Source organism: Phyllopteryx taeniolatus, chromosome 22 (assembly GCF_024500385.1).
Source record: "Phyllopteryx taeniolatus isolate TA_2022b chromosome 22, UOR_Ptae_1.2, whole genome shotgun sequence".
Classification (NCBI taxonomy): domain Eukaryota; kingdom Metazoa; phylum Chordata; class Actinopteri; order Syngnathiformes; family Syngnathidae; genus Phyllopteryx; species Phyllopteryx taeniolatus.
The window spans coordinates 10,274,391-10,297,270 of NC_084523.1; the positions used below are offsets into that span (position 1 = coordinate 10,274,391).

Below are 22,880 nucleotides of genomic sequence, written 5' to 3' on the forward strand. Positions count from 1 at the left end.
GAGACGAGGTCGTTAAGATGAAGCCCGCCGCTAACGAGCCGACCGGCCAATCAGCAGCGGCCTTTCAATCAACGCAATACATGACTGGAAATAGAAGCGACCCATTCCTCGTTGACAAGACCGCGCACATCAAGATGATTATCATCATCATGACGATCATGATCATCGTGATGACAATTATGGTCGACGTGACGACGATCTGAATTGTCATCATGACAATTATGATCATCCTAATGACAATTATGATCATCAGAATACAAATTTTTCCATGGGATTTTTTTTTGCCGTCAGAAAGGTTCTGATTCTTCCGCACCACACTATGTTCCGCATGATTGGACGCCGTGAGGCCGAGCCGGGGGAGGAGGCGGTTCATAAGCAGGAAGTAAACAGGAAGTAGAAAAGTAAAGAGCAACCAAGGGGAACAGACTGCGAGGGAGAGTGTCCATGTGTGCGCACCTGTGTGTGTTTGTGTGTCTGTGTATGTGTGCGCATGTGAGTTGTTGTGTGTGTATGTGTGTGCTGCATATGTGCGTGCGTGTGTCAGTGTGTGTGCATGTCATTGTGCAGATAATGTGCTTTGAAGCCGCACAGCTGATAATTGGCGGTAGCGGCAAAGCTGCATGTGATGTCTCGCGCACAAACACTCGCACATCAAAAAAGGGTAACACACACACACACACGCACGCGCTCACAGTTGTGTTGATTAGCGTATGAATAGCACGAGCGCACGAGTGGAACCGATGCAACGGCGCTCTGAAGGCCTCAAGTTCCTCTTTGGGAGCAGGTGTGTGCACGTGTCTCTCTCTCACACACACACACACACGCACACTTCCTGTTTACCGACAGCCGAGAGCATAATTACCGGGACGCGCACAATGTGGCGTCCCGGTACGCCGCGTCCCTTATTGCCTCGTGTGACAAGCGACGTTCTCAGCGCTGTGCCCCCCCCTCCCCAGTATTCCCGCTTTTGAATATTCACGAGGGCGCCAGCCAGCGGGGGGAATCGGGCCCGGCCGGCGGTGGTAAAGGCTCCTTCCTCGCTTCGAATTTAGAGGAAGACAAAAAGCAAGGCTCGGTGGTCAGCAGGCAAAGGTCAGAAAACGGAGACAATCCCGATTGATATCGGAGCTATTCCGCCTCCGTTGAAGTCATCCGCGGTTTTGTGGATCATTTTCATACAAGCACTGAGTTTCCTTTTGAAAATCAATTCATTTGGCATTTTTGGATCTATCGTATTATGCACACATCGTAGTGTCCAAGGAGTTCGCATTTTTTTGTCTTTTGTGCTTGTTTTCAAATGTCACTCAAGCCGTCTGCCACCGCAGGGAGCGTCGTGATCTTGTTGCAATTAGGCTTTCCACCGTCAGGATTTCGGGGGCCGATCACCGATCGGAGACTTGAAAAAAACGATAACCGATCACAAGATGGAGGACTGTGTCTATTGAAATGACCTGTTCATTGACTGTGTATACTTGCGTCCTTAAAAAGCTAAATACTGTATCTTTGTTCCTCTAGTTATGCCAGTGAGGCATAGTGACAGACGGAAGAAACGATAAATGCTCTTCTACTCGATGGCAGGAAGCAAATACAGTCATGAATGGCTCCACTGTTTGTGACATTTTTGTTTGTTGGTGTGCCGTGAGATTTTCCCATTGTAAAAGTGTATTCCTTGGCTCCGTAAAGGTTGGAAAACCGAGCGGAGACGCTTTGATCAGTCAGGTCAAAGCGACGTGACATGACAGAAATAACGGCTGCGAACTGACTGTAATTCAATTACTTAATTTGGAATGAAATGACGCCGAAACTTGAGAGCGTGATCCGACGGAACGGCGGCATGTTTACGTGCTGCCGTGCGGAACGCTTTGTTGGCTGCTTGCGAGCCGTATCGTGTTGGAAGTGCGCGAACGTACCTCGAGCGAGCCCGAAACCCGCGTCCTCCCCTGAGCACCGGTGACCACCAACGCACGTTTTTCCCCATTTTGTCCTTTAGAATATCAAGTCGACGCGCTCCACTCTTGTTGTCGTCGCCACGGTAACGAGTCTATCCGGTCGCATTTGAGTTGACAAGATCAAGCCCGATGATGATCGTGAAAGACGGGATGCGGTGGTATCGGAATACAAGATTTGCTTGCAGTAGTCTGACATCGTGCAATCGTGAGAGAGCGTAGTCGGATCCGGCATTACGTGTTGCCTGTTCCACACCGCCGACATGTTTTTGGAAATAAGATATTTACAGAACCACGTCAAAAGACGCGACAAGGCGAACAATAAGCATTACATTTTTGGATTCAAATGTACTGTGCACGATGGCGACGCGCGATCGATGACATCATTGATCGGATCGGCCAATTGTGACGTTAAAGCCAATCGGCCGATCTGCATAAAATGCTAAATATCGGCCGATACCGATCGGCCCGATCAAATCGGTGGAAAGTCTCGTTGCAATGCACCGGAGGGATCTGGGATGAGGCAGCCATTTTGCATTCACGCAATACCAGACAGCCAAATAAACGCTGTTATTTCGCAGACATGAATGACGCCGTATGAATTTGATGAAAATGAGCCAACGATTTCATGTCTTTCCATTTATTACGATTGCATAAAGACAAGCGCGCAATGGCTTTAATGAGTAGTTCAAGAAGTTTATTTCAGTGGGCCGTTGCAGCACGCACGGGAGACATTTTCCGTGGAAAACCAAAGTGGCATCAAAAAAGAGGAAAGCGGTGCCACCTCACAAACGCCTCAGCAGTACAAATGGATTTTCACATGAAGAGCTTGAAGGCTGGAACGCTGTTGGTTTTGTTTCTTGCGTTTGACGTTTATTTCCGCCTGATTTTCATGGCAATTTCCGGCAAGGAAATCCAGGAGCGCTTCCACTCTTCCCCGAAGACTTTCTCCAAAAGTCCACCACGTGTGGAGGATTTTTTTTTGTATGTTTGTCATCTGTTCATCATCAAGATTCCTGTTTAAAAAAATAAATAAATAAGGCTGCTTGTCAGCGCAAAGCGACGGCTCGGAGGAATTCCGGATTGCGATTCTTGTCGGCTTTTTAATTGGCTGATGTCGTTGGTGTATTTAGTATGTTTGATTTTTTTGGACAGTGGTGAAGCCGCGTTCACACACGCAGGAAAAGCGAGCGCCCCGGGGCGCGGCGTTCCCATTGTGTCTGTGTGGCCACTTTCGCCAGGGCCGATGACGTGTGCGCGTTTGTGTCGTGTATTTCCCGATCCCGCATTGAGGTCACAGCGGCTCGTCACCATGGCGACAACCTTCACCCGTTCTCATGCCAAGTACGGGATGGAAGAATGAAGAAGCGATTCAGAATTATTGACCATTTTAAATAATAACAAGCTTCGGAGGCGCGTGTGTGTGTGTGTGTGTGTGTGTGTGTGTAGAGAGTGTGTAATAGTTTTCATTCTCCCATCACCCAATGAGTTCCGGGTCAGCGGTCCGCATTGCACGCTGAAGTGAGCCCCTCATGTTCCTGAGCGCCCACCTGCCACCGCCTTGTGTGGACCGTGTGTGTGTGTGTGTGTCCTTGCCCCCCACGAACAACAAACAAAATGAATAAAATAAGCGACAGTTTTGCCATATTGTTGTGAGACTCCAACTTTGAAAAGAATAAATGTATGCGTTTTCTAAAAAAAAACATTTTTTTTAACTGAAAAAAGACCCTTGTCAAAAAAAGACATTCTAATTGGATGAGCTGAATAATAATAATAATCCTCATAAATAATAATTTGACTTTATTCTTGTAAGATTGCAACTTTCATCACAGAAAAAAAAAAGAATACGTACATGGAGTATAGCTTAGCTTTTTTTTTCTAGAAATAAAAATCAAGAAATATGATTTCATCTCATCAAATGATAATTTGTCTCAAAATGAAATCGGATGTATTTTTGTACAAGTATAACTTTAAGAATGTATGTCATGCAATTTGTATTCAGTGCGTGTGCGTGTGAATGTCGTGCGGGTGATGATGTTGACTGTGACGAAATTCCCCAAATGTGTTGTTGTTGTTGTTGTTGTTGCAAGCACAACCAACGCATAATGTGGAAAAAATATCTTGCCGTTTACTTTTTTTTTTTTTTTTTTCACCCTTCTCATTTACACACTTTTGTGTAACCGTACACGCGTGTTGTAGATATCATTTTTCCATATTTTGGCTGAGAGACAGGTGAGCCAATTAACGAGTCTCACGACGCACGGCAACATCATCACACCGGCGGAGCGCGACACGCACACACGCATTCCAACACTTGGCGCCGGTGCGTGGCACGGCCGCCGTGATGTTGGCCGCGTGTGTCAGTCTGCCAGCAGGCTGGCGAGCGAGCGACAGTGTCATGTCGTGTGTTGGGTTGTTGGGTAGATTCCCAATTATTCCGATGGCCTCGGCGGAGGTCTGCAAAAAGAAAAAGATTTTGGTGTGCCGTTGGAATTGTGGGCCATTCGTCCAATGGAGCATTTGCGATGTTGTTGTTGGAATCTTGGAACGGAAACTTCATGGTTTCGGAAGATTTTGCAGAATTCCGCTGACAAATTGGAAAAGAGGTTTCATTCCAAGATTGCAACATCAACAGCAAAAATGCTCCATTTATATGAATCTGTTTTTAAAAAAAGAATTCCACAGAATCTCTCCTGTGGATTCACACGGACTTTGGACATTTGCGATGTTGTTGTTGGAATCTTGGAACGGAAACTTCCAGTTTGTGAGCGGAATTGCGCTGAATTCTCCTGAAGGCAATTTGGATGTTTTGCCGACAAGCGCCGGTTTAATGTAGCGTGTTGTGTTGTGTTGTCGTCGTCGTCGTTGTGTTGTGTCGTCGTCGACGCAAAGGCAAGAGCAGCACAAGCTGCGTGCGTGTTGCAGTTGATTTGTTTTTTTTGCGTTATTTACTCGCGAGCGGGCCCCCAAAATATTCCGTCGCGCCTCGCCGACATTCATCACGATTCTAATGAAGTCGGAACGTTCACAAAAGAGGCGGGAGCGGCGACATCAACCGCCCCCCGCCCTCTTCCCTTCCGCCTCCGCGCGGCGTCAGATGTACAAGTCGGGCCGAGTGTGACGTTAATGAGCTCTCCGACGCCGCCTATTGTTTGTGCCGCCGCCTCTCTCTTTTTCTGACGGCTAATCGAGCGCCGAAGGCCGCTTTTGCCGCTAATGGAAGGCGACCAATTAAAGTGCCTGCGCTAATGTCGCCAAATAGATGGGCGCCGGCGCTCCCCCGCCGTGCCCGTCACGTTGATGTGAGCTGCACGCCGCCTTCCCGTTATTGCTATTATCTTCACTTTGTTATCCGGGGGACTAAAAGTTGGTTTTTGTGGGAAAGCACAGTGGCTTTTTTCACGGCACACCGGATGGGAGTTCTGTTTGAGGGTGGCATGGGAATTTTGGCCCGGAAACATGCACATTTGCTGCATGGATATGTTTTTTTATATCCGAAACACCAACTTTCACAGAAAGATTCTGAAGTTCTCCGCAATTTTGTCGGAATAATGCCCGGCAAATGTTTGACACCCCTTCGGTCACGCCTCCTATTTCTCGTCTTTTAACGGCAAACCTTGGGGGCTGTCGGTGGGAGGTTTGCTGCAGGCACAGGACTTGTTTCCGCTTTTCTCAGTGAATAATGCGGAATTCTTAGCCCAGAAACTTGGTACACATTCAGGATTTCTTCCCATGTTTTCCCGATAATTTTTTTTTTTCCTCACTGTTCTTTTTAGCATTTGATCCTCTTTTCCATCGAGGTTATTTACATCTGAGTCGGCCTGTTTTTCCCAAACCGTTTTTCCATCAAGCAGGAACGTTGTCGTCCCGTTTTGCCGTCCTAATCGGCCGCTATCCGTCCGGCGTTCCCGACGCTAAGCCTCTGGCCGCGTACGACCTCCGGGGAAGATTGCGCGGCGCACACACCAGTCGATTAGACGGCGGGCTTTTGTTTCAGCCGTACGCCGTACGTCCTTGGCTTCGGATGGCGGGAGAAGAAAAGCGTTGTGTTATCTCTCCCGCGGGGGGACCGCCGTCCTCCGCTTCCAGATTGTCTGGCTGACCTTCTGGCCCGCCCACGCTCGCTCGCCGCCCGCCCCGCCGCGCCGCCGCTTGTTTACCGTGCCGTAATGACACGGTCGGGCCCGACAATGCCGCCGCTTATCGTGCGGCGTCACGGCCGCAAAGGATGAATGGCGCCGTTAATGGGAAGGCGAATTTGTCCCGCCGTCACTGGGTTCCCGCCCACTTTTCCGCTGTGCGTGCGGCGCGCGAGATAAGATGAATTCTTCATATCGCCGCCCGATTGCGGAATCTTGTATCTAATGCAGTTTTTATCCCGCCCCGCCCTGCTTTCTTCCAAAGTGCCGAGTCAAGCATTTTCGGGCGTGCTGCGCGGGAAAGTCTAAATAATTCAGCCGTGTTTTGGTGCTTTTTCCAGCCGCTGTACTCGCAGCCAGAAGAATGGGAATGAGGACACTGACAGAGGAGAACAACATGAGGGGATTTTTTTTTTTTTTTCTTTTTCTTTTCATGAATGGCTTGAACGTGAGCGGAATGGAGAGCAGGCGGGTGAAGGATGGCGGGACGCAAGGGGGGGCACCGGAGAGGCGCCGGCACACTTTGGTAGGCATCGTTTTCCACAGACCTTTTTACCGTGTTGTCACACGGACGTCCGGGTGGCGGAAAACGGACCTTCCCACTAGTAAACAAAACCTTCTGCGTTTTTTCACCATTGATCGATTAATCGATGACATTGATATTTTCTTATCATCGTCAGCTCGCTGTGCGCACCCCCAAACACATATTTAACAATAGAGTTAGAGGTACAGCAAGTCATCGATTAGTCGACAACTAATCGGTTATGAAATGAATTGATTCGGTATTTAGATACCTTATTTCACAAAAAATTATGCAATTCAATTGATTTCTGTCATCCTCCATGAAAGCGGACCGATTATCGAATCAAAATAAGCATTTGCAAACTTCTTCCCCCAGGCGGCCAAGACACGCACACCAGAAGCAGCAGCGCAATGTCCATTGAATTGAAGCAAAAAATGCCTCAAAAATGGTTTCATTTCTTTACATACTATTTCACGATGTCATGACTGTACGCACATTCTGATAAAGTTCAATGTTATACAGTGGTATTTTTATAATTTTTTTTAAATTGAAAAACGCATTCCACATTTTTGGGGGGAGGCTGAAAAAGATGAATGTCATTTCAACTCTTTTGGCGCTGACGTCAGCTAGCAGGCTAGCTGCAATACCGCTGCAAAATTGGTGTTTGATCCAAAGTTTCAAGCTTGGATCTGCGGCAGTCCCTCTTTTATCAATGTGAAGTTTGGTGCGGTAGCATAACCCGCCAACTTCTGAACCTTTGCCCCCCCCCCCCCAGTCCCCCACTTGCCCACCGCTCTTTTCCGCCTGCTGGAAAATCCTTTGATCCCGTTCAACGCGACGCATCCGGCATCCGCGACCAGCCTGCGCGTTACCATGACGACGCCCTTTCATTTACCGCCGGCCCCGCCTCCCGCAACCCACGCCGCGGGAACCCAGTGGGCGCTGACCTTTCCCTGTCGAAGTGTGTTAGGGAGTGCGAGAGGGGAAGCTGAGCGCTAGCCGGGAACAACAAATCGCCGCTTCAACGGCGGAATTTCAAGGCAATCGTAGTGCAAATTTATCAAAAATTAAGAAAATAAGTGGACATTGATGATAATATCAAGTACTCACAGTGCTTTTCCCACATTTTTTATGTATTATTTTACGTTATATTACATTATGTATATGTATATATGTATGTATATATATATATATATATATATATGTGTATATACATATATATATGTATATATATATGTGTATATATATATTATGTATGTATATGTATATATATATGTGTGTGTGTGTATATATATATATATATATATATATGTGTATATATATATGTATATATGTGTGTAGTGTAACGCTGTATCTCCACAATTGAGTACACATTATTGAATATCGTTTTCTATTTTCTTAAAAACTGGAAACGATTGAACTGACTTAATAGGGTCTGCAATCGACATCCCATAATCATGACATTACAACCCTTCTTTGACATATATTTTGATTTGAAGAAATCACATGTCCATAAGTCGTCATGAAGGGAAGAAAATGTGGAAACTTTCTGAATGCACGTTTTGTCGTTCCGAGCGTCAGCAAATTGCGCCAGCGTACGGCGCCTCCTTCAGGGGAAGCGCAGGTGTTGTGCAAAGATGGCCGATTTTGTCCCGCGTTGCCAAACGCTCTAACGACGCCAGATTCCGTAACACACTAATGAAGCTGTGTCTTCCTCCTGGCTCAGCAAAACATGCATAAATCATAATAAACACAAACATGAATTTTTAATTCCACACCTCCGAGCGCCGCTTCCTATTGGACGAGGGCGTCGGTGGAGGCCGGCGACCCGCCAGGTGTGTGGAGTCGACTTGGGAATCATTTCCCAACATCGGCATGGTTTGTTTTTCACATTTGAACAATCAAGCAAAATGTATTTCACACTCCAGACCTGTAAGGGGCAGCAGACGACATCAAAGCGCCCATTTCGTTTCCGAATATTGAAATTCAGATCCAAACAAACGCACAAATACAAAATGAGAACAGTCGCCGTCATCGGCCAACGCAATAAGGGTTGTAGTTGCCTGTAGATGCCATCAGATGGCTCCAAAGCAACATTTGACACACATGGTTTTGCCATGGGCGACAATCTGCCAGTCGGTGAATTTGTGAATGCTGAACCGCCAACAAACAGTGCTATTTGTCTTGATTAAAAACATGTAAGGCCCCCCAAAATTGGGGGAGGCTGGAACAGACTAACGGTATGAGTTCATTTCACTTGAAGAAAATTGATTTGACGTGACATTTTCCCAAGGTCAAATATGCGCTTCGGTTCAAGTGCGGCTCGGAATTCGGCCATTTCCATTGCCAGTCCGGCGATGCGCGCTCAAGCGGTACGGCGACGGCGACTCGGTGTTGACCGGCCGGGCTTTCTTCCAGTAGTTCGCTGTGATAACCCTCGTGAAAAGTGCACGAGCCGCCTTTAGATCCTTCATTTTCATCTCCTGCTTTTTCATCCCGAAAAAAACATCCTCATGATGATGATGATGATGATGATGATGATGTGGTCGGGACAAAGGTGGCAGGAGGGGGCAGGGTACTCGGACGTGGACTCCCGCAGGCCCGCAAACGTAAAAGCGAGAGTCGGGCTGTCACATGGGATTACTTCGGCGCGGCGGACCAGCAGGAAGCAATGCCGGGCGGGCGGTCCCTCCGATGGGGGGCGCCCAGAGGGGGGTGGAAGACCTTATTCCTCGGATGTTGTCACGTTAGTGGAAGCTGAAGAACAGGTGAATAAACAGACTTCCCATTCCCAAAGACATTCATGCCAAGTTGGAAACCTGGATTCCGTTTCTCGTTTCAGAATACAGTCTGGCTCTTTTCTTGGTCTTGGTCTTGACTTAGTCTTGGACCTGGTCTGGATCCTATCCTGTCTTGGTTCATGTAAGCACCTCTCCATTTAAAGAATAGGGGTGGGGCCTGCTCAAAGACATTCCTACAGAGTTGGAAGCCTGTCCAGAAATTGGATCGATTCCCGTGTGGTTGGCAGATTTCTGGAATGTTGGTGCCTTGTTTTCTGCACCTTTTTCTTTGCATCGGAGCGCTCGCAGCCGCTACAGCGCCGCTTTGCCCTTTTGCTCATTTGCATTTTTTGTATTATTCCACCCACATGCGAATGAATATGTATCATTTGTATTCTTCTCCTCGGTGTCACCCACTGGGAGCCTTTTCAGCCTTTCAGTGGCTAAAAAAAAAAATCGGAATGATGTTTGCCGCCTGGTGGCGAAGTGTGTTGATGGCGTCGGTATTTCGGATTTTATTACTCCTTTTGTGGAGGTTTGATTCATACGCGAGTCCTTCTCGTCGTACGGGTCACATTTATTTCAAGTCATCCCCCAAAAAAAAAAAAAGCTTCTTCAAACCTTTCACTGTAGTTTGGGACTAAAAGCGTCAGGAATATAAAAGCGGGATTTCAGGACAGAGGCGTCCAACCATGCGGAGCGGGATTTGCCATTTTCCCAGCCGACCGACTGAGGCTGCGTTTGCGTTTGCGTTTCTTTCCAGCACTTTGGCTTTTGGGCTTTTGGCCTGCTCTCATTTGAGATGACGGTCGAATGAAGAAATGAGGAGAAAAGAAGAAATGTTTCATCCTTGCAGCGTCCCGTCTGGTTTCGCAAATCCCCTGAGAGGTTTTCCAGTATTAGTCCTGACCTAGTCTTCGTCTTATCTCGGTCTTGACGTTATGTGGGTCTTATTTCAGTCTTGTCCTAGTTCTGGCATTGACCGAGTCTTTCTCACTCTTGTCCTGGTCCTTGATCAAGTGGGTGTCTTGTCTGTTATTCCTTGTCTTGGTCTGGACTCACTTCCCATCTTATTCTTCGTCCTGGTCTTGGTCTAATTTTGGTCCTGTCCTCTTTCTGGTGTTAAACTAGTCTTGGCCGAATGTTAGTCTTGTGCTGGTCTTGGTCGTGTCTTGAATTTGCATCTTTATTTCATTTTCCACCTTTTCATTTCTGCTCTCATTTGGTATGATAGCGGAATGAAGAAAACTCGGAAAAAGCCGCTAGCCATCTCGTTTCCAAAATGTCCCGACAGGCGTGACATCGGAACGGGGATGAGAACGTGCCGGCTCCGAAGCGTCGTGCGGGGTCTCGTGAAACAAATATTATTGATGTTTGCAGCTGGCCGGCCAATGAAAAGGCTTCTGAGGCCCGCTCTTCATTTGCAATTTGACAGACTTTCTGTCACTCAACGGCGTCCAGGTTGAAATATACTTTTGGGGAATAAAACCTCGGTCTTTGTCTGAGTTGTGGGTGCCAGTAGCTCCGTTTTACAGGATTGGATTCATGGCCCATTTAGTCAGCTTTATTAGCCTCTTTTACAGCAAAAATAGGGAAATGAGGGACCCGTCATTGGACAGATCGAGATGGTTTCTTGACCGCTCCCCCGCCCCCTCCACCCGCTCAGTGTGTCTATCTAATGGGCCAGGGACTATTAGACTTGTTTAATACTCTGATGATACGCTTGTTGGTTTAGCGCCGCCGCCCTGACCCGCTCGCTCTTCAAATATGGCCTCAAGCGGCCGTCGCGGGGACCGCCCCCTTCCCCGTCGAAGGGGCACGCGCAAAGGATTTAATCTGCCCGAGCACCTTTTCACTCAGCGGGTGTCAGGCGGGACCACAACTCTCATACAAAGCATGGCCACGCTCACTGGGAAGTCGGGCGGGGGGAGGGGGAGGGGGCGGGGTGATCGATACGCGCTAGCGTAAAGGTGACGGGAGGAAGGGGGGGGTTTCGGGAGCAATATGAGTTGCGTGAAATTAAAACCGGTGCAAAAAAATGCATCCACATGGAGATAGTTGATGTGGTATGCTTTGGATCATGAGTTCAAACCTTTCAATCGAATCCAAACAGGAAAAAAAACGGAAGACTAAGATGCATGAGATGTTGAAGTGTATCGGGTAAGTCAGAAATATGTAATATGTGTACAATTAGTAGGGAGTATGATGTTTTTGGCAGTGAATTATAAAACACTATGTTATGAAATGACACATTATAATCATCATCTCCCATAGAAGTCATATTTCAGCAATAAATGCAAATTAAGAGCTATACATACGGATAATAATATCACAGTATGCATGTTAAAATGCATCATATTGATTATACGTATGCGATATGTATAACGTGTATCCAGGAATTTGCAGGCAGATGTCGTGTCGTCCCTTTTGCGGCTGTGTGTGCGCGCTCGCGTTGTTGTTGTTGTGCCAATGCAGCCCCACAGGATCAGTGAAGCTGCGCTGCTTTCAAATGAAAATAAATGAGAGGCAGTGACCGCCTCTGCCCGGCTCCCACTTTAATGAGGAAAAGGAGCAGCGAGGGGCGGGGGGGCAGGGGGCAGGGGGCAGGGGGGCAGGGGGCGGCCAATTGGAAACTACGCGAGAGATCGGTCCGAATTGGCGACGGCCGAGGGCGGCGTGATGAATGGCGGGGCTCTTCAGAACGGGCGGTGGCGGCGGCCAATTACAGTTGGGGAGCGCTCCGATGCGCCCCAGGTGGAGAAGCCAGAGCGCCCCCCCCACCCCCACCCCCCACACTCGACACCCCCACCATTTGCATGGAGAGGAGAAATCACTTGGCATTCGGGGGGCCTCATTGTGATCCGTGTCGGGGCGGAACGCTCCATTATGTGCTCCATTTGCCTTGATGGAACACGTCCAGGCGGCACGGCGGGGGGGAGGTTTGCTTGTATGGCTCGCAGTTCCGAGGTTCTGAGTTCAAAACCTTCCTGTGTGCAGACAAAACTCGCTTTTTGAAAGCAATACACGAATGATGTCTTTTCCACAAAAGGCTTTCTTCAGGCAGGCAGTGGTCAGCGGTTAGCGCGCGCGTGTGCCTCGTCATTTTGTGCTTCACTCAAGCGAACCCAAAATCAGGCGCAATGAATCTTCCCACAATCAATCCAACACCGTTAGCACTGAACATGCAGTAAAAGGCCCGGTGACAAATCGTCGGCCGCCGCATTCGGACGGGTCAGCGAGCACTGTCGGTGGAGTCGGCACGGGATGGCGAACCGCGTTCCCACCGGCGCGCTCCATTAGCGTGGGCACGACGAGGCGGACGAGGGGCCGCGGCGGCGTCTGAGCGCTAGCGTCTGCGAACGTCTGCTTCCGCTTTGGCTCAAACGCAGCTGCTTGCCGCGCTCAATTATGGATGCGCGCCTCGTGAAATATTGACGTGTGAAAAGAAAAGATACCCGAAATCCTCGGCGAGGATTTTAGCTTTGATGCTTTCTACTTGCTCATCATCATCAACGCATCGGAAAAAACAGTAACTCCGCATATTCGCTGTTCAGCGTTTGCCGAGTTGCCCGTTTGCGGATTATTTTCTGGGGAGCGGAGGGAGAACTGAAAATCTGAACGCAATAACGGTCCTGCCGTGACGCTATCTGGTGGCAAGAAAGCAGTTTGAAGTGAGTTGAGGAGTTTCACTTTGACAAAAGTAGTGTTTTGCCGCAGTCTTGTAGCATCACTAGGCAATTCATTACAAACCTTGTAGGAGCTTGTCAACTCATGCAGAATTCCAATGAGTTTGGGGTACATTTAACTATTAGTTTTTGCCATTTTTATCATTTTTAAGCGAGGTTTTACTGTCGTCATATTTCCACAAGATCGTACTGTAGTAGTTTGTGTTTCGTGATCATCCGGTATCGCAATGCAACGCAATCAATTTCAAGATAATTCATCCAGAAAAGAAACAATCGGCGCCATGAAACCCTGACGTCTGGCTTCCCATTTCCAGCTTTTTCTCTCCTCGTTATTTCCCAAAACGCGACGGCACCTCATATTTCACGGTGAATTAAAGCGACGGCGCCCTAATTGCGTGTTGAAAGCCGCATCACCTTTCTCACGTCGCTTCAAATGTTTTGTGGCTCTTGTGGGGGAGGGCACAATCCTGCTCAGGAAGCAATCTTCCTTGACGGAGGTAACGATGAAAAGGCATCTGCCTGATTGAGCTCCATCAAAAAGCAAAACGGTTAAACTCCGAGGAAAGACGCTCTTCCTCCCACATTGCGGCGCTCCTCGCCGTTCATCCTCGTCTTCCTCCCTCGGGGAGGCCGCTCGTTCTGTTACGCAGCCCCCCCCCCCCCACTTCGTTTTTCACTCCTACCGGGGAAGAAGTGGGACAACCTGCCAGCCGTGCAATTCAGTCAGGAAAAGACACGCATCCGTTTTCTCGATCCTCACTTGCGTCGCAGGTGAGCTGGAGCCGATCGCAGTGGACTTTGGCACACCCGAGACTGGTCGCCAGTCAATCACTGCCATTCGCAGGTCGACTTTGTTTTGCGTCTTCAAAGAAGCGAAGTTTCTTGTTTTGGGAAAAAAATCTGGAATCCCCGAAGAAGTGAAATGATGCCAGCCAAATGATGGAGTAAATGCACTTTTGTTGGTGCCAGCCAATGATTCAGACCGTGCGCGCTCCTGCCACGTGCACGCGCAACGGAGAGGAGGGGGCGGGCGCTTGAAGAGCACCCTCCGAGCCCCGCCCCTTCACCACTCCGCACCTTGCTCTCGAAGCGAGCGGACACGCGTGTGCGCTCCCAACGCGGAGCGGCGAACGGACACGAAAGACGAGAAGGAAAAAGAAATGATCCAAATTGTTTTGGAAAATCAAGAGGATAAAACACATCACCAGGAGGAAGAGGAGGAGTTGGGATGAGGAAGAGGAGGATGTGATGCGCGAATGTGCCGGATAGTCTTCCGTGGGGAGGACGCCCGTCTATTAATCAGCCTGCGCCTGTCCCCTCAACACCCCAAAAAAAAAAAAAAAAAAAAAAAATATTACACCCAAATCCGTTTTTTCCCAATTTTGGAGCAACATGACTTCTGCGTACAATCTGGACTTCCTTCCTGACATGTTGGTGCACGACAGCCACCTGCTCGTCCCCCCTGACCGAATGTGAGTTTTGCTTCCATCTTTTATTGCTTTCAAGCCATCAATGTGTCCTTGAATGCATCGCGGAGTGTGTCTGTGCTGCTCGCTTTAAGTTGGTCCCGCCCGAGTGTGTGTGCGACACGTGATTTGGGTTTTTTTTTTTTTTTTTTTTTTGCAGGGGGGCATTTTTTTGTCCCACGTGTTTCTTCGTCTCTCAACCCACCCCATCCCGTACATGTCCCACTTCCGTCCCCTCGGCTCAGCTGTGATGTTGTTTGGCTGCTATGTGGTGCGTTCAAATGCAAATGCAAGTGTGAGTGTTCCGCTAAGTGTGTGTAGTGCATTCACACATTAACTTGTTCAACAACAACACGCACACACGCACAAAGACAGTAAAAGTGGAGCAGAATGTTCTGGAAGGCTGCACACAGTGAGAGCATATTTGCAGATAAACGCAAAGAATTGTCATATTTGCTATCTGTAACTTGAAGGAAGCATCTTTACTGCGATATAGTGTTTTATTCACAGCATACCATTTATCATATATCTATATATATATGTGTGTGTGTGTGTGTCTGTATATATATATATATATATATAGACATGTGTATATATGCGTGTATGTGTATGAATGTGTATATATATGTGTGTATATATTGTCTCCTAACACAGCTTGGTGTAACGTTTTGCAGGTTTAAGCCACAGTATGTCACATTGTTAGCTTGCTTCTGGTAATGTAACGTTTAGCGGCGATGTTGTATCGTAGCGTCTTTCAACAATATTTCTCGTCATGTGCGGCGTCTTGGCTTTCTCGCCACATATTGTTTCCCGCAATGTAACACATGGTAAATGTCTTCCTCTCTCGTGCGGCAACACGACGTTAACATTTTGAAGCTTTTCGAGCAAATTGTGTTTTGTTGCAATGTGAAATTGAGCAGCTGACGTCCAACCGATTTTCGAAACAAAAGCTACCGTCGTTCTCTAGTTGTTTTGTAGCTTCTTGTTACTTCAGCGGCTTTCTCCTAACGCAACAAATTGTACGTTTGACGTAACGTGAACTTAATCAGCCGTCTTGTAACATGTTATCTTTTTTCATAGCCCAAATGAGCATCTTTCGCACAAGGTAACACGTAGCATCTTGTAACAAATTGCGTGTGTGTCGTAATATAAAATTGAGTAGCCTTCTTATGGCACGTCGCATCTTCCTGGTGTCAGCTGGAGGCCGGCGCTCGCCTCCCGGTGTCCGTCATGCGAATGCGCGACGCTGAGGAGGCGGACGGCTCGGCGCAGATAGCGCGAAGCCCGATTGACCCCGACGCACCTCCCCACTCGCTAGCCGACTTGTACTCCTGCCCGATTCCCACCTTGCGATGTTTCTTGTAACCTGATTTAAAAAAAAAAAAAAGTACAGTGAAACACCGCTATATCATAGATTCTTAAGTTCTATCTTTCATTATCACTTTAAAGCTTGCTTAAGTAGTTGTTTGGCGTTTGTTTTACCAACGTACTAAGTAACGTAGCTGTGCTAGTTACGGTGCATCTTTTCTGCAATGTAACTTTGTGTCGCACAAAGTATCTATTAAACGTGACTTTCTCGTAACTTTGTTGCGTCACATTCAGATGTTATTTTTCTTGCTATGCGTAACGTTGCGGTATTGTCACAGTGTAGCAATCAATGGAACATTTTGTGGTTTTGCTCCTATTAACGTAATGTCATCTTTTTCGCATTTTTGCCTGAATGCGACATTTGTAACGCTTTTTCAAATGATTTTTCTGAAGGTATTCACAGCTTTTGTTATTACAGTCTCAACTTGGTTGCTATGTAACATGTTTGTGGTCGCAGCTGTTGCGTTTCTGGCGCACTCGTAGGCTCTTCCAGATCCTCCTGATGCGCTTCCCGTCTTCATTCGGCACGCCCGAGATCTCGTTCCGGCCGAGCGCTCCCGACGTGGGCCCGGACGAATGTTAGCTGGGACGAACGGCTTCATTCCGGCGGGCGGCGCCAACGTGACGGGGAGCTCAAGCGGAAGAGCGCCACCTCTGCCCCCTCTGTCAATCCCGGGATTTCAGCTTTTCTCTGGGAAAGACGTGACCCGCGTTCCCCCTCGCTTCCTCCCCGATGCCGCAAATCTCCCGTCAAGCTTCCTCGCGGTCCAAACGCAGCGCGAGGAAACTTGGCGGCGGGGCACGGAGGTCTTCCATGGGCATTATTCGCCGCGGCACGAATTCTTAACGAGCCATCCCGGACCCGTTGAGGCACGCACGCTGCTGTTTTTAAGCCGTCTTTAACATTTTTGTTCAAGTTGGGGGCGCTATTGTAATTCTTTCTGGGATGGGAAATACCTAAACGCGTCTGGAAAAACTGCGTGTTGAATTGTTTCCTGTACATCAGACGTTTGTAGAAGCGAACTCCTTGAATTTAAATTGCACAATGCGGCAGGCAGCCCTCTCTCCACTCTTCCCAGTGGCGACGGTCCTCCTTTCGGGAATACTCCACTTCCAACAACAGGAACCACAAGCGGTCAACACGCAATCGCGCCACGTTTCCCGCTGTCCCGCCGCTCGTCAGGCTCAAATACGTCAAGTTGTGTTTTGCGCAATGGTCGCCATTTTGCGACATCACCGTGTTGTCGTCGAGGCTAGCTTAGCATTTGTTTGTGACAGCTTGCTGCTACGTGGACACCGTTTTGTGACATCACCACCATGTGGTTGTTTTTTTGTGTGCGCTGCATTGGGGCTAGCTGAGGGTTAGCATTGATCGCCTGTGGTGTTGTGACGTCACTACCCTCTTGTGACATCATCACGATGGTGTAACTTATGGGCGTTAGCTGCATCACGGTGAGCTGAACGTTAGCGTTAAAGTGCGCCTCCATGTTCCCTCTCTCGCGAAGCGTGTGAGTAAGATGTGCTGAATGTTTTTCTCCCGAGTGTATTTATCGGGCAGCCTCGAGAGAAGTGGCGTGCTTTTTAGCAGCGCGTGCGCTCCTCCTGACATTCTTCGTGTTCCCGGGCCTCCGGAAAATGCACAATGAACCCTCTCTTCCTCACGCATCGTCCTCTTCCTCCCCGGGATCATCAATAGTCCACCGCGGGGAAAGCTTACCACTCAGTTTTTTTTTTTTCTTCATCTCCTCTCCTCTTTTGCGCGCTCTCTCTCTCTCTCTCTCCGTCCGTGGCCATCGAAGCATGCAAAACGATTCCTGCCGTCAAGCCTCCATCCAGTCTGAGAGCGGCTCATTACGGCACCGGAGGAGAGGAATTCCGGATTAGGGCCCGGAGAGAGAGAGAGCGAGATGTCGGAATAGCTGAGAGGGATCAACACATCTCCATAATTTTGCATTTCAGGCTAAAATACACGAGAGAAAAAAATCCTCAGTGCGGAATGTATGACACTGTCATGTTAGGGGCAAAACTATCGACTTGTTGTTGGCGTTGCGAACGAACCATTATCGCTGGCGGCGGCGGCGGGCTCTTGCACAGCGGTTGTTGTACATGTTTAATATCCGTAAATATATACGTTTAAACACAATGAAAGAGAGCAAGCGCAATGGATAACAGAAATCCCCCAAAAATCTGCGATAAAGCGGGACCGCGAAGTGTGAACCCCCGATCTGGAATAATATACTGTCAGTCATATGTGATGATGTTATTATGAATTAACATCATGAAATAGAATGTCATTGAGAGTCCTCGTGGTGTGCGCTATTCAGCCACCGGGCAGCAGTACGATAGCCATGCGGACGACGAAAACCACTTTCACAACTGCTGCGACTCAATAAGCTACACTCGTAGTCGTTCTTCACAGAAGATAAAGAATATGTTCCTGTAATTGTGATTATCTGGCGACACGTGTTGCCGCACTGTTTGTGTTTAAGTATCAGTTGTTTGAAGGTTACCACGATTTCAATGCTAATTTCGTTAGCCTGTCTGTGGTGTTTGACATGAAGTGTTAGCATGAAGCTAGTGGACTTCAAGTTTTGTGGTTGTTTTGAAATACCCATTGGCAAATTTCCACCCCTTTTGCAGCCCGCGAGGTGTCTCAATACTTTTGTCCATGTGGCGTGAAGGAGAAAATTCCCACGTCACGCCGTGTTATCGAAGCAAGCACGGATTCAAATGACGGCACAATATTTGGGTGGTCAGATTGGGAATCAAACCCGCGGCCAGAGCGTCGGGTGAACGTCTCGTAAAGCCCCGTCCGGCTCGCTTTTGGGCGTCTCGTAATCGGGTCTGCTTAGTATGGACGTCGCGGCGGCGCGACGTGAGCGCGCATAAACCGCGAGCGGCGGCCGTGGTCCCGTCAGGTGTAACCTTGACCGCAACCGGCGGGTGTGAATGCTAATCCGAAGCGAGGGCGCCATCTTTGTTTCAGTCCCTCGTCGTCGGATGGCTTCGTTGGAATTGTGTTCAAGATTTTTTCAAAATGCTCAATAAAAAAAATCGTCGTGGTTCATCGATCAACGCGTCCAAACGGATTTTCGTCATCCGTTCCGATACACAAACCAAAATTGGCGTTGCGCGACCAGAGGACAAAGCAAGGAAAACAAAATAATTGTTTTTAAAATAGCTCATGGTAAAATAATATTATTTTTTGCTTTTGATGATATTTAATTGAGATATTTGGAATACGTTTGTGTTTTTTTAAAAATGTTTTATTCTGCAATACAAGTAGAATCCATTCATTCATTCATTCATCTTCCGTTCCGCTTCATCCTCACGCGGGTCGCCAATCCCAGCTGTCTTCGGGCGAGAGGCGGGGTACACCCCGAGCCGGTCGCCAGCCAATCGCAGGGCACATACAAACAAACGACCATTGGCGCTCCCATTCTTCGGTCAACCTAGCGTGCATGTTTTGGGGATGTGGGAGGAAAGCCGAGTGCCCGGAGAAAAGCCACGCAGGCACGGGCACAGCGTGCAAAGTCCACACAGGCGGGGCCGGGGATTGAACCCGGGTCCTCAGAACTGCGAGGCAGACGCTCCAACCGGTCGGGCGCCGTGCCGCTGGCGAAAATACAAAGAATTATAATATACTGTATATTATATATTATAAAGTACAAATCTAACAAAATACAAAATGAATCGTCAAATTAATCAAAAGCAATCAAATGAAAATAAAATGTCAAAAATAAAACAACAATTAGAAGAGATTATCAAACAAAAAGATTAACTGATTAAATAAATAAATAAATGAAAATGTGAAAATAAAATGCCCCAAAATAAAAAAAAAAATGAAAACAAATATATTACCAGAGAACATTCAAGTGAAAAAATTCAATAAAATCTGCATGTATTCAGATTGCATGCTGCCGCGCGCGCACACGTTTCTTTGCGTCACAGCTCGCATGACACAAGAATGGAGTTGAACGGCCGCGTGCGCGCCACCCGACACGTATCGCGTTTATTGCAACAGTTAAAAATAGCGCCGACGTGTGCGGCGGCCGTGAATCAAGAAACGACATTTTAGAATTTGAGCAAAGCTGGCAGCGACGACGAAATGCGCGCGCCAACTCTTCAAGCGCTCCCTTAAGTGTCGTATCGCGCCGCCGATCAACATCCGGTCCCTCCCCGCAAATGAGCCGCTTGGATCGCGTGTCGGGATTAAACGCCGCTAATCTGCAAAATCCCGCCGCAACAACCCGCCCGGACGCGCTAATCCTCCGCCGGGTCCACTCGAGGAACAAATTGGGGATCGCGAGCTTGTGTTTTGGCGCGCCCGCAGGCGTCCCTCTGAGCGCCGTTATTGACCCGCGCCGGGGTCGGGGGTCGACGGGGATGTCAGAATGAGGGCGCTGGGCCAAAACGGGGTCGTGATGCGGGACCGGACGCCGTCGACCAGAGTTGCGACAATTAATCGATTGCACGATTTTGAAAAGCGATGAATCGCTGGGAGACCTTGTTTCACTTCAAATTGTCCAAATCCTCAGCATGTCAACAGTAAATCAAATGTTTACGTTGTCCTCCATAAAAGCAGACTGATTATCTTTGTGTTTTTTTCTTTTTCAAATCAGACATTTGCAAACAACTGCTTTTATTTTGGAAAACAATGATCAACATTTGTGCACATTTCCTGACAGATGTTGCCGACCAAACCACGAACTGAATCGTCAGCAATTTATGTTGGTGCATTTTCTGTCCTGTCCATTTGAAATAATGTCCTGTTTTGGAACAAAAGGATGCAAATGATTCATCAACACATGAATTGCGAAAATTTGAGTGACGAGCAAACTTCGCTGGAGAAAGAACAATTCTGACAAATAATGATGCGACAGTAAATGCCATGGCATGTGGGCGAGGGCAGCCACGCGATGCTCCCTCTCGAATCACGGAATGAAATCCAAATAACATTGAGAGAATTTCCAAAGAGCACGCAGCCTGTCGAAGCATTTTTTTTCAAACAAATCCAGTACAGGATAGATTTTTGTAACTTGTTAACTTTTCAGGCACAGCGCATCTTCTGAAGTGCAGCTCAGGTGGATTTATCTTTGCAGTACAATATATTTGCACGACACCTTTGAACGTTTGCTTTACAGCAATGAAAAAAACCTGTGGTAGGTTGATTGACAACTCGAAATTGCCCGTAGGTGTGAATGTGAGTGCGAATGGCTGTTTGTTTGTAGGCGCCCTGCGATTGGCTGGCGACCGGTTCAGGGTGTAGCCCGATGACAGCGGGGATTGGCCACCCGCGTGAGGAGAAGCGCGACAGCAAATGGATGGATAGATTTGATTTTGGCATTTTTTTTCCTTTTTTATTTCCAAACCCCGTTTTTTTATTTGCCTTCTATTGTGCGGATGTTGTTTTATTCAATTTCCACAGCAGCCCGTTGAGTCAGCAAACCAGTCGGGCCTGATTTCGTTGCTTTCCGTGAAGCTTGTCGGGACATGAAAAGTACAAATGATCAACCTCAATCCTCCCTAAAAGAGTCACTTTCGAGTTCCTACTGCAGCCCGTTTAGGCAGGAAAGAGGTCCATCTCGGCGGGCTGCCAGCGAGGCCTCCAGGGAGCAAGTGCGAGGAAGTGAGCGCGTGTGGGTACGCGCCGCCGCCGCCACGCTAATTGCTTTATGTTGCGTTAATGTGCTCGTTTATCTTCGCATCGCCAATGATGGGATGTAGGCACGGTGTGTGCGCACGCCTCGCTTTATTTTCGAATCCATGTTGCCCGTTGTGTCGCAACATGCTCCGTGTGTTCGCCTGTGTGAGTAACAACCGCCTTACGGCTTCATGTTTTCTTGGACGTTTTGCTGGAGCCTCTCTCGGCAGGAAACGTGAACCAAGTGCAACCTCTGCCGGTGTTTCCGTTACCCCGAAATGTTGCGACGAACAGAGTTGCAATCATCCTTAACACGTGAAAGTGGAGGCTCCGTGTCTGAATTTCTCCTGCAAGAAACGAGATGTAGCGACGAACTGAGCTTTAATCATCGCCACGATAGTCAAGATGGAGGCTCAGTGTAAGAAACAATTCAGTTGTGATCATACCTGCAATAATTCATTTCTACTGCAGCCCCTTTTAAGCAGGAAATAAGTTGGGCCTGAATGAATTGCTCCCTCTTTATGTTCCCGTTGCTCCAAGAACAACTCATCATCATCAGCCCGGAAGTGTGGATTCGTCCTGCTGCCGGTTCCGGCAGGAAACGACTTGAACCGACTACGGTGGGGTTTTTGTTTCCGTTAAGGTCGTCTTCCCATTAGCAGGCAGACCCGACATCACGGCAGTCTCTCGAACGGGGAATATTGCCAGGAAGCAGACGGATAGAGGTAACCCTCTTATGCGCGCGCTAACAGCGTGTCATCTTCTGCCGCTAATGTCAAGTGGGAACAGATCCGACCGAGCAGGCGGCGGCGGCGGCGAGTTGGTGGGAAGAGTTAATAACGCCGCGTGCTCCCCTCACACGGATCTCTTCCCGTTCCGCTGTGAAGAATGGCGAATAATCAGAGATTCTGCTGCAACCCGTTGAGGCGCGAAGTACAATCAAATTAATTGCCGAGTCACCGCGTTGAAATACTGAGGTTGCAACCGGCACAACAAATGATTCACCGTATTCCTCCCAAAGATAGTCAATAGCGAGGCCCCATATGTGGCTTTCCGCTGCGCCCCGTTGAGGCAGGAAACCAGTCGGATATCGACTCATAATTGTGCTTCTTCCTTTGCAAAGTTTGCTTCAACTCTCGCTGATCCCGTCTGTCGCCGGACTTTGTTCTGCCTTTGTTCCTCCTTCAAAGGAGGCAGCCAGTAGAACGCGACGCGGCAGCAAATATTCTTCATCTGGCACTCGGAAGGTTCTGGAATGGAGCCCGAGACTTTTTTAGGACACAATGAAGTCAATCCGGAAAAGTTTCGCCTCGCGTATTCCCTGCGGA

The 22,880-nt window shown here is 48.2% G+C and overlaps 1 protein-coding gene across 22 annotated transcripts in view; it reads left to right on the forward strand.

Moving 5' to 3' along the window:
* The window catches only part of celf2 (cugbp, Elav-like family member 2), a 186,776-nt gene that overhangs the window by 114,492 nt on the left and 49,404 nt on the right, over positions 1 to 22,880 (forward strand). Inside the window, exon 3 of one of the 22 annotated variants that reach the window (XM_061761913.1) lies at positions 6,427 to 6,611. The exons of 20 other annotated variants lie outside the window; for them this stretch is intronic. In XM_061761913.1, coding sequence (XP_061617897.1) covers positions 6,565 to 6,611 — 47 coding nt within the window. In that variant the 5' untranslated portion in view covers positions 6,427 to 6,564. Of the gene's footprint in view, positions 1 to 6,426; positions 6,612 to 13,990; positions 14,547 to 22,880 lie in introns of those variants that run through there. One more of the 22 variants, XM_061761911.1, reaches the window with a different exon arrangement.